The sequence below is a fragment of the Euprymna scolopes genome, chromosome 7 (assembly GCF_053919585.1).
Source record: "Euprymna scolopes isolate OS-2025 chromosome 7, ASM5391958v1, whole genome shotgun sequence".
Taxonomy (NCBI): domain Eukaryota; kingdom Metazoa; phylum Mollusca; class Cephalopoda; order Sepiida; family Sepiolidae; genus Euprymna; species Euprymna scolopes.
In genome coordinates, this window is record NC_136488.1 from 19,566,682 (window position 1) to 19,584,472 (window position 17,791).

At 35.1% G+C, this 17,791-nt stretch overlaps 1 protein-coding gene across 1 annotated transcript in view; it reads left to right on the top strand.

Annotated features, from left to right (window-relative positions):
* LOC145279621 (extracellular signal-regulated kinase 2-like) overlaps nucleotides 1-17,791 on the top strand; it is a 97,195-nt gene that overhangs the window by 56,189 nt on the left and 23,215 nt on the right. Inside the window, exons 8-10 of the mRNA XM_080130831.1 lie at nucleotides 3,821-3,955; nucleotides 8,567-8,672; nucleotides 12,656-12,887. Of these exons, the coding sequence (XP_079986957.1) occupies nucleotides 3,821-3,955; nucleotides 8,567-8,672; nucleotides 12,656-12,887 (473 nt within the window). The remainder of the gene's footprint in view (nucleotides 1-3,820; nucleotides 3,956-8,566; nucleotides 8,673-12,655; nucleotides 12,888-17,791) is intronic.

Sequence of the window (17,791 nt, forward strand, 5' to 3'; positions counted from 1 at the left end):
ATCATTTTTGTTCATGATTCCCCAGTGATTTTTGTTTTAGACATTGATGCCAGTGTCAACATTCTTTCTGCATATCTGTATGACGGTTTACGGTAGAGACAAACAATACATAACACAGTTGCAAAAATATATAGGCATGATATTCGATCACAGCTGAGTTTCATGGTTGACTTTGATTAACTTTAAATAACCTATATGCAATCATTTTTGGTTGAAATCCATGCAATTGGTTCTGACTCATAACGGCAACTTACGTCATTTTATTTATTAGAAATCTGTTGACAAGAAACTATTCTAGGCTTTTATAAGACAAGAAAAGATTGCCAGCTTACAAGTAAAGAGCAAAAACTCATGCCATAAAAATATAATCTCTATTATATACATATCTATAAAAGTGAGAATGTGAGTGCCTAAATATTACACGGATTTTTGGTCTACAAACTTGAAATTCGGTATAGAGAGAATTCAGACATATGGTAAACTTTTTAAGCAGTTTTCATCCAGAAAAAAGGGTTGCTAAGGAGTCAGAATTGAAAAATTGGTACTTAAGAGTCATCAGATATTTATCTGTTTGTCAATTGTTTCACGAAGTTTGGAAATACTTTTTAATACGTGGAAAGCTGATATATTGGTTATCGTACTTGACTCACTGCCTTTAGGTTTTAGGATCTCAGCTCAAGTATTTTTTACTTACACGAAGTGAACTGTTTAGAAAAAAAGCATAATACTCGCATGCACATGTCTCAGTTTCTTTCTGTTTTCTCACTTCATTTTTTAAAGGAATTTTATGGGTTTTTTTTTTTTTACATAGGCATCACCACATTATCAAGGCCCAGAGGCCACTCAAGGATAAGGGTTAAAGAGTGTACAGTAGAAATTGGACAATATAGTAATCATTAGTAATGAAAATTTGGTAAATTTGATAACTTATGTGGAACGGCTCATCAAGAACTTATTTACTTTAGACTTGAACACAACCATATTGTAGTTAGCCGGAAAGCAGGAAAACGGAAGACAATTCCACAGGCGTGCAGTTCTAAGAAAGAAGCTTTGTTCATGGAATCTACGTTTAGGTTTAGGCACAGATAAAGAGTGGGGGAAATTATTGATAGTGTTTACAGCTAGACGAGTGTTTCTTGTGAAAGTTTTGCGAGGGGGGTACCATAGATTGAAGCTCAGTCGAACACTTTCCATGAAAATAACGATACATCAGAGACAAACTCGCAACATCTCTTCTGTGAGATAGAGGTTGCAAGGAAGAGAATAGGACATCTCCTACGAGGTTACAAAGTCTATTTTGAACTCTATCAAGGCAGGACAAGTCCTTTCTAGCAGCTCCTGCCCAGATGTGGCAACAGTATTCCATCCTTGGACGTACCTGGCTCTTATATAGATAGAGAATAGCATCAGCAGTGAGATATCTACCGGATCGATAGAAAGATCCCACCATTTTTCCAGCGGCCTTGGCAACAGATTTGATGTACGTGTTCCATTTAAGATCAGGAGTAATGGTCAAGCCCAGAAGCTTGTCAAAACTTGAGGCCTCCTGAAGACGAGACCCATTCATTTCAATTGATGCCAAATGTGGATTAGAATGTTGATGATGTAAAGAGAGAAGCTTGGTTTTAGATGCATTAAAAGTAACCAGCCACTCCTTTCCCCATTGTACTACGTGCTCAAGATCAGAGGAGAGAGAATTGGAGAGAACTTGGTCGTTTACTGTCTTAGATGTGGTACCATAAATGGTAGTGTCGTCATTTAATACATGTGAATATGTGTGTATGTGTGTGTAATGACACTTCTTAACCTATATACTCACCAAATTTTTGATCTACACTCTTGAAATTTGGTATATAGATATTCAGACATGTGGAAAACTTTTAATCGATTTTCATCCAGGAAAAACGGCTGCCAAGGAGTCAAAATTGAAAAATTGGTAAGTGAGGGGGGTGATCGAATTATTATCCGCTTGTCAACTGTTTTACGAATGCGCATGTGTGAATCATTCACTTGACAAATTACTTAAGTAAGTTTGAAAAACCTTTTAAAGAGCGTGTCAAACTGGCCTAATGGCTATCGTACTTGACTCACTGTCTTTAGGTTTTGGTTTTGATCTCAGCTCAAGTATTTATTTTACTTACAAGAAATGAACTGTTTAGAAAAAAACGATATTTATATGGATATGTCTCAGTTTCTTTGCATTTTGTTTATTTTTTTTTTTAAGGAATTTAACGTTACATTTAATACCTACGGTATTTCTATTTATAATAAATAAGAAATCTGTATTAATTGAAATGTAATATTTATGCATCTTTTATGATCAGGCAACACCGGGTAGCCTGTGAGTCTATTGTATAAAAGGGAAGTCATCTGTGTGTTCGTATTTTTATGTCCAACAAAAACGTTGAAAATTACTAAAAAAAAAAAAAAAGACCTACAAATTTTATATTTTCTTGATCAGCGTTGACCCGGATTTATAATATCTAAAGTTTAGAAAAAATGCTTACATTAAAAAGAGAAAGCTATAGTAAATGAATTGCATCATTTTTTCTAACACATTAATAACAGAGAGAGGAATGGGTTGGGTTGGGTTGGATGAAAAGGGGGTTGAGGGGAAGGACGGTATAATTGAGGGAAAGAAAGATAATAAGACAGCTAGAGAGAGGAGAGAAACATACTATTTAATTCCTAGTTATTTTTTATTGACCCAGGCAACGTCGGTTATCCCTGCTAGGTATTTATATAAGGGCAAATATCTGTCTGTATGTATGTATGTATTTTATTTTCTTGATTAGTGTTTCCTTGGATGTATAATTTATATAATATAACTAGTGGGTGGGGGACCTAAAATACGCTTAAATATGATATTTTAATTCGTCCATATTTTGTATATATTATTATAGAGTCGTGATTTCAAAGCTGGTGACGTTACTACTGTATCAACATGATATGCAGATGAACTGATTAAAAATTAAAAATTAAAAATAAACTAACATGAATGTACAAAACGTATAAGGATTTTTTCAATTTTGACCTATTTTTTACCCTTAAAAACTATTTTAATCGGCTAAAGACCCATAAAAGAATGGTCCATAAGAAATCCAATCATTTGGGGTCCCTAGCGCTGCTCTGCGACTTTTAGTTTCGGAGAAGATAGCGCTTGGAAATATGGAGATAGACAAGTAGATAGATAGCCTTTTATATATTAGATTTAGAAAAAATATTTATTCTTTGAGGGTAAACTGTGTACGGTAAATTGTGGCTTATCATTAAAGCATCCACACATGTGTGCGTCATGTGGAGTTAAGCTGTCGTAGGGAATGAATCAAGATGGTGGCTCTCACAGTTTTATAACTGGGCGGTCTCACAAAATCATGGAAACTCTCTTGGCTTGTGGGCAAAATCTCGCCTCTCGACTGCATAAAAGGAGATCGTGGGGAGAAAAGGGGACAAACGGTGGTGAGAATCCTTGGAAACTCTTGTTGCAGGTTACTGACTGTCTTGCCTTATTTTTATTCCTTTTTTCCTTCCTTCCATTTTTTGTGTTACAAACTGTCCCCAGTTTGTTGGGAGGGGTGGGGTTGGGGCTAGTTTTGTTGCAGTTTCACTGCAACTATATAACAATTTTCAAAGAAAACAATGTAATTATTTATAAACTTTGGACATTACAGCTAGAGGCCACAAGTCAATCTTGGCTGTTAATCAGTATGCCCAAGATTTCATACTGATAATCTAAGATGGTATTCTGGTGTACCAGTTCATCAGTTTTTCTCATCTGTGTGTTTTTTTTTATGTCATATTGTTTCATTTTTATTGATAGGCCTCGAAAAAGTCTGTCGAAAATCCTGTCCGATGCCCCTTCTGAAGCTATCGACCTTGTTCAAAAACTTCTGCATTTTAATCCAGACAAACGAATTACTGTAGACGAAGCCCTTCAACACCCTTATGTTTTCCAGTAAGTGCTCATTTTTAAAATCAATAATATTTTAGTGAAATTTTATCTCAAGCTAACAATATTTTTTCGCTTCTTTTTAGTTAAAGCGAGTGTGCAGCATCTATCAAAGATAACAGAAACACAACTATCCTTCACTCATATAAAATAACATTTCAATCGATGAAGTTAAAAATTAAACACAACTATCCTTCACTCATATAAAATAACATTTCAATTGATGAAGTTAAAAATTAAACACAACTATCCTTCACTCATATAAAATAACATTTCAATTGATGAAGTTAAAAATTAAAGAAATAATAAACTAGAAAAAGAAAACATCTCAAACTGGAAAGTTTTAAAAATAAAAATAAGGAAAAGAATAAAGCATAAAATCATGTAGAAAGAAAAAAATAAAAGAATCAAAATCTCGTTATGGAAATAAAGTAAAGGCGTTTTTTTTTTTGTACTTGCTTTTTTCTATTTCCCTAAATACAATAGTTCCTAACTCTTGTGTGATAGAACAAATATATATATATATATATATATATATATATATATATATATATATATATATATATATATATATATATATATATATATTAGGAATGAGACGATTCCAGTATTCTTACCGATTCCGATACAATTACCGATTTCGTATTAAATTCACAATTCTAATACAATTACCAATTCCAATTCTTTCTAAATCTCTACATATTTAACTATAAAGTTGTTATTTTTCACGATTACCGTAAAAACACCTGTTAAATGTGCAGATATTTTTCTTAAACGTAAGGATACAGGATGGGAGATGATCTATCGATTTTAGTTTTACTAATAGGTTAAAATCAACAGATATTCACTATTTTAGTATTACTATCAGCGGTAGAATATTTTTTTTCTTTCAAGAAGATCAAATAAAAAAAGCCAATTAAAAGAATCGTTGTTGGCATCGGAAAATAGGCCCAAATTTTTCCGATTCTGATACCGATACCCCCAAAATTTCCAATTTTTTCGATTCCCGATTCCGATTCCGATTAATCGACCCCACACTAATATATATATATATATATATATATATATATATATATATATATATATATATATATATATATATATATATATATACATACATAGGCCCTTAACGTCGAGGACGACGATTGGCAAGGCGCTTCAGTCTTCTACAGTTCAGGAAGTCTGTGTATTGCTGGCAGGATCTTTTGGCACCAGATCTTATAGCAGCTTGCCACTTTGCTCGGTTGCCGGCAGAGGTTTCCCAAGTGTTGTGAGGGATGCCGAAGACCTGGAGGTCACGTTTCAGGACATCCTTGTAGCGGAGGCGTGGCCTGCCAGCACAGCGAGGGGCATCAGCTATCTCTCCAAAGAGAAGTGCTTTTGGTAGCCGGCTGTCGTCCATGCGGCAGGTGTGGCCAGCCCAACGTAAGCGACGGATGCGCAGCACTGTGTACATGTCAGTACTCTTGGTCGTGGAGAGGATAGCTGTGTTTGGTACATGATCCTTCCATGTGAATCCAAGAATTGTGCGCAGGCATCGGAAGTGGAAGGCGTTCAGACGGTGTTCGTGTCGGCGGTAGGTGCACCAAGTCTCACTGCCATACAGGAGAGTGCTGAGGATGCAGGCCTCGTAAACCTTGATCTTTAGGTGTAGCGAGAGGGACTTGTTCTTCCAGACTCTCTCACTAAGCCTGCCGAAAGTTGTTGATGCCTTTCCAATGCGGGAGTCCAGTTCACAATCAAGACTGTTGGTGTTATCAACTGTAGAACCCAAGTAAGTGAACTTGGTGACGTTTGACAGTACATGATTGTTTACGGTTATTATGGGTGAAAGCCCAGCAGGCTGGGCAAAGACCACCGTCTTGCCTAGGCTGATTTTGAGACCAAACTCCTCGCAGGCAGAAGCAAAGGAGGAGCACATTGCCTGAAGCTCAACCTCCGAGTTGGCGATGAAGGCAGCATCATCAGCGTACAGGAGTTCACGGATCTGTACGCGGTTAACCATAGTTTTTGAGCGTAGCCTGGCCAGGTTGAATAGGCCTCCAGTACTGCGAGTGTGAAGGAGCACTCCAGTTGGGTTTGGGAAGGCTCGGCGCAGAACAGCTGAGAAATATATTCCGAACAGAGTAGGAGCTAACACGCAGCCTTGCTTGACACCACAAGAGATGGGGAACTCTTTAGAACGAGAGCCCTCAAACTGTACTGTAGCCTTCATCTGATCGTGAAATTCTTGTATGGTTTTCAGGAGTTTGGGAGGGCAGCCCAGTAGACGGAGGACTAGAAATAGCCCTGATCTGCTAACATAATCAAAGGCCTTCGTCAAGTCAACGAAAACTGCATAGAGAGGACGGCCTTGCTCAATGCATTTCTCCTGGATCTGACGAACAGAAAAGATCATGTCAGTGGTAGAGCGGCCAGGTCGAAAGCCACATTGACTCTCAGGAAGAATTCTGTTGGCAATAATCTGGAGACGTGGCAGGACTAAGCGGGCATAGATCTTTCCAGGCTGGGAAAGTAGAGATATGCCACGGTAGTTGTTGCAGTCGCAGCGAAACCCTTTGTTCTTATACAGGGTAACTATGTTGGCGTTACGAAGTTCATCGGGAATAGTACCTTCATTCCAGCAGATTGAGAAGAGATGATGGAGTTCCTCAGTTAGTGAGTCACCACCGCATCTGAAGATTTCTGAAGGTAGCCCATCCACGCCGGGGGCTTTGTTGTTCCTCAGTAGCTTGATGGTCTTGTGTACTTCATCGATGGTGATGTCGTAATCTAGCTCATGGAGGACTGGTAGTTGGGGAACAGCAGCTATTATAGCAGCCTCACTAGCTGCTACAGGTTGAGCATACAGTGAGCTGTAGTGCTCCACCCAACGGTCAAGCTGATCATCAGGATTGGTGAGTAGTTCTCCGGTCAGAGATCGCAAAGGAGATGATTTCTTCACAGGAGGACCTAGAGCCTCTTTCAGAGCTTGGTACATGCCACCGGTGTTGCCGGTGGCAGAGCAGTCTTCAGCACGCTTGGAGATGTCACTCCAATAGTTGTGTTTAGCCTCTCGAGTTAGGCGCTGCACTTTTGAGCGGCTCTGCTTCCAGAGGCTAGTAGCTTGAGGAGAGGGGTCCTGCATCACAGCCAGTCTTGCCGCTCGCTTTTCTGCTAGTGCTTGATGGAGTGTGTCCGCGTGGTGTCTGAACCAGTCCGGCTGCTTTACTGTACGTCTACCAAAACTGGAGAGTGCGCAAACTCCAATAGTGTCACGAATCCGCAGCCAGGCAGAGGCAGCATCCTGAGGGGGTGCAGACTGGACAAAGGTGGATTGTATTGAAGCTTGAAAATGTTGGCATTTCTCCTTGGACTTAGTAGCAAGAACATTGAGCGTTGAAAGTGGTTTTGAGCAAGACAGGTGGATTTTCTTTGGCTTTAGTTTAAGCTTACAGCGCACAAGTGAGTGGTCTGTGTCACAGTCCGCAGAGTGCATTGTCCTGCAGTGGATGATATCCTGGATATATATAAAAGAGTGTAGCCATCAACAATTGTAGGTTTTTAGCCTTTTATCATATTTTTATTTTAAAAAATTTTTATAACACGTTTCAAGCTTAGGTTCGCTTTCTTCAGATATTTTCACGAAATTTTTTTTTTTAAATGGGAGTTTGAAATGTTATTTGTACATCTGCTCATACTAAATATATATATATATATATATATATATATATATATATATATATATATATATATATATATATATATATATATATATATAAGAACAAGTAGTTAATAAAACATGTAAAAGAACACTTTGAAAAAGAGTTAAAAACATATGTAATTTTAAAAAGGAAGCACAAAATAAGTGGATAATCCTTAATCCACGGAGTTTCGAAGAAATACTTTCCTTCTCATGAGAGGGTAGGATTTAGCAAAATACGGGATCGGATATTTGATGAAACTGCAAGTAAGTCATAAATGTTACTTGGTAACGAATAGAGAAGCACAGGAGATATGATAAAGGAAAAAGGTGATTTCACGTGAATGGATGATTTCATATATACATATACACACATATATATATATATATATATATATATATATATATATATATATATATATACATATATATATATTAACTGATGAAATATTTATCACCAAAATGTTCAAAAAACGGTTATTCCTTATTTCATGAAGATTAAAAAATGTACACTTTTCTCATCAGATTATCAATTCAACTTAAAAACCACAATCACAGAATCCGATTTCGAAAGCAGTCCAGCAATCGGATTCTATGATTGTGGTTGTTAAATTTTCTTTTTCTAAACAGTCCACAAAATTACAAACTAAATTTTATTTTCTGCTCATGAGTTCTACTTTCTTCCCAATTCCGACAACCTGATTCCAAAACTAAATTCCGAAGGTCTTAATTGTTATTCCAGAATTATTTTCTTTTTCTTTAACTGGACTATTTTATACTTTTGACAGATTTTATAATTTGCGTTTTTTTTTCTTCGTTCTATTTCATGTCATTTTGTTACGTTTTGTACTTGTTATTGATTTTGTTAGATTTAAAAAAATACTTTTGGTAAATTCTGGTATATCTTTTGTTGTTTATTTCACACTTTTTAATAGATTTTATAAGCCTGACGAAGATATAGTCCTCGGCTGTGATGTTGTACCTTGCTTGAGTGATGAAACTCAACTTACAGTGGAGGAATACCGGAAAAAGCTGTATGAGGTAAATAAAATTTATTCAAAATAATATTTTGTACATTTTATCTATTTTTTTTATTGGTTTGCAAACAGAATCTGAAATTATTTTCTTGAAATCAAAATTATTTGAAATTGTTGAACTCCTCTAGTTTTACTCAATTTATTAAAAAGTAAGTTTGATAAAACAAATAAATTTGATGTTCTCAAATTATAATAGTTTTTTTTTTTGTTTCTCTATCCTCGGCAAAGCCAGATTGCGCACTGACATGAGTATTCTCATGACAGTTTTCTGGTCTTACTACTTCCATGCTGGCTTCTAACAAACTGTAAGCGAATATTTTATTTGTGACACAGGGCCAACGGGCTCCCTCTATCCGGTTTCGATTTTCAACAGATCCCCCATTTTCTAGATGCGTTGTATTCATCGCTTTCTAAGGAACTCTATCTACTCCACTATCACTTTAACACACTGTTTCTCATTAGATCGCCGAAGTTAAGCGATGTTGATTCTGGCCAGTACTAAAATGGGTAACCATTTGGGAATACTAGGCGCTGTATGTATTTAAATAAGTGGGTATAAATAAACACTTTAAAAGTTTACATGATTGAAACAAATAAATTTTTAGTTTTACTTAATACTAGCAAGTTACTCGGCGTTAAAAATGTAACATGTTTCTATTAAAACATTTAACTCTCTACCTCTCTCTCTTTCACCTTCCCCTTTTCTCTTCCCTCTCCCTAAACCCCACTTTCTCCTCCACCCAGCCCATTTCTCTGTAGCTGGACATACACACAACTCTTCTTTATATAATAGATTCCTCATGGGATGAATCGGCATTACTCTTCTAAATTAGTACAGGAAAACACTGATAAAGATTATACCAACTTTGTACGTCTTTGTTGTATCGTTTTTTAGTTTTACTCGGATATACGAGCATACATATGCACTTTATACAATAGATTAATGAAAAGTAACATTCCAAGTCCTAGATTCTTTTTAAAAACTTTTTACAAGTTCACCAAATTCAAACAAATAAATTTTTCTTTAATACTAGCAGGCTGCCTGGTGTTGTACCGGTCGTAAGATGCTGGTGAATGTGATATTTTCGTTCATGCAGATTACAGATTTATTATTCTCTATATCGATCATTATATTGAATCTAATATATAGTAGTGATATCAAAACTAAAAAAATGAGGTGGCTGCCATCAGCTAGCATCAAAACCAAACATCTCTACGACAGGGTGAAACGATAAAGAAAACAACACTACAGCTTTATTTTAAAACTTTCATTGAAAAAATCAATACAGGTAACTTGATTATGTAGTAGAAATGACATATATTCAATGTGGCCACCTTCAGCCTCAATCATCTCCTTGATACGGGTCTGGTACCAGTAGCATGCCTTTTACACAAGCGCTGGCAGGAGTTGTGTAAATACTCAGTGGTTCGTGGGGATCACGCTGGCTTTGGTGTTGTGGGAGATCATATTATTGATGTTCTCGACGTATGACCAAACGAAGTAGGTCAGCAGGTTCAGGTCGGGGGAAAAGGGGAGAGCCAGTGAAAGAAGAGCACAAAGTTGTAGCACTCTTCTGGATTGGATCTCTTTGGACTTGTGGGCCAGCGTCGAATCCTGCTACCTCATCCAGGATCTGCCAGTGGCCACCTAATCGCACTAGAGAATCACCACACTCTTCAGCACATTCAGGTATATTTTGGTGCTGAGTTTCAAGCCGACTTTGAATATGTGAGGGGATATAATGTGGCCCTTAATTGAAACCACACCCAAGACCATAACTGTGAGCGGAAAATTGTTTTCATCACCCTGGGTATGTCCCTGTTAGTCGTGCCAATATAGCAATGCATTTTAAGGGTGCTGGCAATGGTCCTGTTGTCATAACTTGAATAAGTAGAAAGCAGGAGTTGTACAGCAGTGTATCTCTGATCCTGCTCGTTGAATATTGTGTCACTTTCAGACTTGATAGAAGGCTCCTATCGCTACACAACTGGCCAACTAGTAGATGATCTGTAACAAAAAAGAAAACCAGTTTTCATCAAATGTAAATGGAATCATGTCGTCTTTTCTATAGCAACAATTTTATTGTTCCACCCTGTATTATATAAAAGTCACTTTGTGTGCGTGTGTGGGTGTGTGTGTGTGTGTGTGTGTGTGTGTGTGTGTGTGTGTGTGTGAGAGTTTCTTTCTCATAGGTTCTAAAACAGCTGAGCCTATCTTTTGCAAATTTTACACAAAGGTTATTTATATGTCTGGCAGTGTTCTTAGATATGTTTAATTCATCCAATAAGTATCGAAAATAAAAAAAATTTGATCTTAAAAATAGTCTTTCTTCTCTTACAGATAAAAAATAATTTTTACAGGGGAATATTTTACATTACACCGTTGTAACTTTGACCAGTGTAATGTAAAATATTTTGCTGTAAGAATTCTTCTTTTTATAAGACTGTTAAAGACTGTTTTTCTGAAGTTCCCTAGCGACCCATCTCTCTTCCTGATCTACATCGATGATCTCCCAAATCACATCCTAAGATCATTCGTAGACATTTATGTTGCTGACACTACTATTTATGGCAACACTTCAAAGGCCATAAATGACTAAGTTCTTTCTGATTCTCTCTCCTCTAATCTTGAACATGTGGTGCAATGGGGAAAGAAGTGGCTGGTTAATTTTAATGCATTTAAAACCAAGTTTCTATCTTTACATCATCAATGCTCTGATCCCTGTCTGGCATCAATTGAAATGAATGGCTCTCCTTTTGGGGATGCTCCATGTTTTGACAAGCTTCTGGGCTTGACCTTTACTCTTGATCTGAGATGGAAAATGTACATCAAATCTGTTGTCAAGGCTGCTGGAAAAATGGTGGGATAGTTTTATCGTTCCAGTAGATATCTCACTGCTAATGCAATTCTCTACCTGTATAAAAGTCAAGTACGTCCAAATATGGAATAATGTCACCACATTTGGGCAAGAGCTGCTAGAACCGCTTGTTCTGCCTTGACAGTTCAAAATAGACTTCATAGCCTAGTAGGGGATGCCCTTTTCTCTTCCCTGCAACCTCTTTTCCACAGAAGAGACATTGCAAGCCTGTCTTTGCTTTATCAATATTTTCTCGTCTGAGCTCCAATCTATAATCCCCTTGTCCTGACTTTCATGAAAAACACTCGTCTAGCTAAAACCACTATCAATAATTTCCCCCACTCTTTATCTATGCCTAAACGTAGATTCCATGAAAAAGCTTCTTTCTTAGAACTTCACGCCCGTGGAACTGTCTTCTGTTTGCTTAGTTTCCAACTGACTACAATATAGTCATCTTCAAGTCCAATGTGAAGAAGTTCTTGATGAGTCAACCTTTAAGTAATCCAATTTACCAAATTGCCACTACTAACGATTACTACAATATTTTCCCATTGACTACCGTATGCTCATTAATCCTTATCCTGAAGTGGCTTCTGGGCCTTGATAAGTGGTAAGTCCTTTTTTTAAAAAAAAACGATCGTCAAGCCTAAATATCAGCTTACATGATATTGTAAACAAACACAGAATTCGATTAACAACATTATTTTTTATTTTTTTATTTTTTTTGCGAATTAGTCCACCGAGCAAATATTCCTCATAAGATATAATATATAATAGAGGATTGATTCTATAATAATACATATGCAATCTGCATAAATTAAAATATCATGTTTAAGCGTATTACATGACCGAGCAATGCCGGGCATCTAGCTAGTAATCTGATAAAAGTTGATATTACATAAAACAAAATAACCAAACTTGATTCTGTGTAGTTTCCCCAATATCATCGGATGTTCACAAAAGGAACCACATGAAGGTTGCCAACATTAATATCTCACTGTAACCATATATTTTAAAATGCTCTAAGTCTGTTTTATTACATAAGTAACACTTCCCTCTGATGTCTTTTGATTGCAAGTTTATAAAATCACGATTTGTAATGACATTGATGGGGAATCCTCTTTTTTAGATTATTCATGGAAGATCTCAAAAGCGTCGAGAGATGAGTAAAAGTAATGGCGCAAAGTCCCACAAAAAGCTTCCGGATGTGATTCCTGCAAGTGAACCATTCAATAAGGACAACAGACAACAAAACCAGCAATCTTTGTTGAGTTCAGCAATAACGCCACATCCTGGAACATCAGAGCACAGTCACGTCAACTCTGTAATTTCTTCCCACAAATCCTCCAATCTACAGAAAGGTAAAATCATTTTCTCTTTTAATTTTTATTCTAATTTTTCATAATACACGAGGCGTTCCAAAAGTAATGTCCCCTATGTTTTATTCCGCCTGAATGGATCAGAAGGGATTGCAAATTATATTGTTATGATGACTGAACTTATGAAATCAAAACCTGAAAATTTCATCTCTCTGTCGCAATTACAATAAAATTTATTATTTGACAAAGGAGTATAGATAATTATTAAAGTATTTTCCTTAACCCATGGATTTTCAGTGAATAGCTCATCTCATCGGAGGAAATGTTAGCAAAATAGGCATGGGTAATTATGAATTTCTTTCATGAGCACATAGATTGAAAATCAAAATTGAGATGATAGTGTAAAAAGGTTACCCAAAGTTGAAGTAATGATTATAATATAGTATATTATATTATATACAGCATAATATCCAATGAATACTGGTATATTCCAGAATGAATTGCGTTTTTTTTATTGAATAACATATTCCAGGCTGGGAAATAAAATCCAAGTCATGTAAATTTGGTAATCCATCATTTTCAATGTGGTGGAATCTTTTGAAAAATCCTTTAAATGATTTGATATTCGTGCAAACAAAATACTGGAATGAATTAACTGAAAATCAGTTTTTTATGTACTTGTAGCCAATGTTTCTTCTGTAGTTAATTTGTATTAAATTGATATATTTTTTTTTTCTATATTAAAGTTTTTAAAGGTAAATTATTTCATACTACTAGCTTGGATGCCCGGCGTTACCCGGGTGTTTGGAGGTGTGTGTTGAGAAAAAAAGTGGTAGTAGACAGGCAGGCTCGAACCCGTACCACAAAGGAGGAAAAGAACATGATAAAAAAGTGACGTCTTTGCTCTTGCGCCCATCACCAAACCGGAATAGGTGAAATAGGCGAAGGTTTAACTTAAGGCTAGTCAATCGATAAGAGGATGATTTTCGAAAGTATCGGCAAACAAAAGTGGCCCCTCCCTGTAGAAAAGTGCCCAGTTGAGGGTGAAGGAATTGATGTTTTTAGCTAATTTTTCGATATTTGTCGGCTGAAGTGTCGTGCGTTCAAAACGATACTAATCTCGTGAAAATCCGTGGAAAGTTTTGACATACATACAGACAGACAGATATGTAAAAAGACAGATGAGATTTATACTATAACTAATGTTGGATAAACTAAGAGTGTTAGAGATTCTCAAATGCTCTCATCGGCGGTTTATGATAAATTATCAATATATATATATATATATATATATATATATATGTATTGCACAGTTAATCTCTGCTTCCTGTGTTTTTTATCGAGTACTTACAAGGGAATATTTAATTGTTTCCTATAATCGTTTTATGAGAAACATAAATAGCATTTCCTTACAAACATATTGAAAAATATACTGATTTTTTCCATCCCTCCTCTGTTACTGATCTTTGTTTAAATGGACAAATGAAATTTAATGAAATAAAAAAATAAATTAAATTAAATTATTGTAATCAAAAAATGAAATATTCTTTTAATTTCGGATTAACGACAGACAAATGATTTAACTTATTGAGAACAAGATTTACTTGGATAAAATCGACTTCAATAAACAAAAAAATAAAACAAAGGGTTTTCAAGAGGCATAATATAATTGGAAAATTCAAATCATCACATTTGCATTGAATTAGATACATAGTCATTAGACACCAATAAAGTAAAATTCCCTGAATTCCACTTTCTTCTTAAGACCGATTAATCTTAAGCCTTAAATTTTTTTTAAATTCAATTTTCACTTCAAACAAAGCACAGTGCCACTTTGAGGTAGGGGACTACTATCGGGGACATGTTACAGGGATATTATGAACGGAAATGAGTAGCAAGATGTCTGTTCACATTACACTTGAACTTCTGCATGTCAGTACAGTTTGGAAAGCAAAATCTCGGAAGGGAGTTTCAAAGTCTAGGAGTTCTGGGAAAGAAACTATTGGAGTAGAAAGCTTTCTAACACCTAGGAATCTCTACTGTGAAGGGGTGGGATTTAGCTGCTTGTCGGGTTTGTTGGGGTATTCACGTTGAGGGGGTACAAGTGCTTGTAGTTCGTTAGAGCATTCACTATTAAAGTACTTGTAGAACAGGCAGAGGGATGCAACATTTTGTCGATGGGACAGAGGCTGAAACTTAAAGGACAGTTCAGGACCTATCAGGTTGGCGACTAGGTATTTTCTAGAATCAAAATCATTTAACGTTTCGTTTTTTGATCAAATTTGAATAAGGATTCTAGACATGCGTTTTAGCATCATTATATTTGGATTTTAATCCTTGGAAGGACGTATAAAAGTGGTGCAAAATTGTCTGAAGAATTCATTTTACTAGTTCTTGAACAGGTATTGCTTAGTATATATATATATATATATATATATATATATATATATATATATATATATATATATATATATGAATTGTGTGCATTTGGGCAGCATTTTTTCATTTAAACAAACATTATTAAAGATGACAGAAAACTGCTGCTTAATTATACCCTTTTAAAAAAATATTCCATTCTTTTATCGGACAATGATTTTACAGAGCACCAAAGTAAATATCTAAACCTCGGACTGAATTGAAATATATTCAATCGGTTCAATCAAAAAAGCAGAAATAAAATTACTATATGAAAATATAACTAAACTCAAAACAGAAAACAAAATCACCATACACCCAGACGATACAAAGTTCAAAACAAATCAACAACAACCCCACCAGCATCGTAAAGAAACAAGTCAACAAGCTCATTACTGCCAATAATACCCAAATCAGGAATCAATAACTTCCAAAAATGATCGGTTATCTGTATGGAACCTATCATATCGCAAATCACCACTCTAATCGATTCCTTAGCAAAAATCCTTAAGCAACTTATCAGCTCATATTTACACAGTAAATACAGTGTTAAATCAACGCAAGTACTTTTAAAAATCTTCAAGTTATCACCTCCCTCGATGTAAAAACCCGATTCACTAATAATACGTGTAAAAAAAATATAGACATAATCCTCGATAATATATACCATCATCTCTCCATCTACTAAAAATTAATATAAAAAAATACTTACAAAGTTACTATTAGTCTGCGCCATCACAATATATAATTTTATAACCACAAAGGCAACATCTACACCCAAATAGATTTTCCATAGGATTTGTTCTCAGACCGATTTTAAGCGAATTCTACATGAGTGACTTAGAAAGTAGAATATTTAATCACACTAGCAAACCCTTTATCTAAGTACGACATGCATACGATATACGTATTCTAGTTGAGAATAATAAACAAATACAAACACTTAAAGATCTTTTCCAAAATAACTCCATACTCAAATCCACTGTTGAAGCTAATATCAATAACAAAATTCTCTTTCTCGATGTTCCTCCTACTACAAAACCTATGAGCCGAAATTCTTGCTTTTTAAATTTTTAGAGCGAGTGCCCTCATCATACCAAATAGCCATTGTAAAAAAAACATTCTAAACCACGCTAACCTAATCCTGTCATCTGAAAAAGTCTCTACTCTTCGAACTAAAAGAATCAAACAAGTATTTTTCAATAACAGATTTTCCAATCATATCGTAGACCAACACAAAATCAGTTCTGAAAAACTTAAAAGATACCATCACAAATAGTAATATTACATAGACCACAACCTGAATTCCATTAACATATACTACTGCAAATCAACTACACTTTCACTTTAAAATAGAAGAAAATGCTATGAAAAATATCATGCATACATGTGGATCCCCAACTAACAACAATAACATAATTAAACTTATCATTTGCTATAAAAATTTTAAGACCCAAAGCCTAGTAGTAAAAAAACAATGCTTCCCAAACTCTAAAATCATATATTATATATTAGTGATGGGACGATTCCAAAATTTTTCCTGATTCCGATCCAATTACTGATTCTGTTCTAAATTTCTGATTCCGATTCGATTCCTGATTCCAATTCTTTTAATATTATAAATATTTAATTGGAGATTTTTTTTTGTTTTCTTTTTTTGTTTTCTTTTTTTTTTTCGTAAATTTTCAAAGTATTACATAAATCCCGGGTAATTTCCGGGTATATTTTTCTCAAATATTTGCCTTGTAATGTATTGCAAATTGAAACACAACAAAAGGTTTATTTTTATTTTAAACAAAGCCCCAAATTGTATGAGTTCGTCGTTAGTATACATGTTATTTGAAAGTTTTCATAAACAGTTGAAAATAGTCGACGATTAGTAGGTAAAATGAGAAAACAATGTAAGAACAAAATATTAACAACGACCCATATTGTTACGAACGAATTTCTTAATGATGTTACTATTTAGAAAACCATTTTTAACATAGAGAGGGCGTTGGTCTTTGTTAACTATTATGTGCCTTCCTTCTATGAGTGTTTAAATTTTATTTTAATTATCTAAATTTGGTGGGTTACTAAATTGATTTGCTTTGCTGTAAAAAACAAAACAAAAACGAAAACGAGATGCAAATAATAACAACTAGCGGGACCTGTGGAAATTCCACAGGGACTCCTTCATATGTAATATATTGATGTTGGTATTCATGGCGTAAATAGAAATGAGCTGATATTATTGCAACTCTTGTTAAAACTGCAAAAGTATTTATCTAAGCTAGCAAGGATGCCCAGCGTCGTCAGGTCGTAAAGTATGCTTAAATATGATATTTTAATTCTTGCAGATTTCGTATATATTATTATAGAGTTAATGTTCCATCGATTTTTATATATTATAAAGTTGTGATTTCAAAAATAAAAAAAATATATCCATATGACTTTGGTGCATCAGCTGGAGTTCCTTCAGCTATACTTGAAACCGAAACCAAAATTTATGAAAATTGTTGATAAAATTATTTATTAAACAAAAAAAAAAA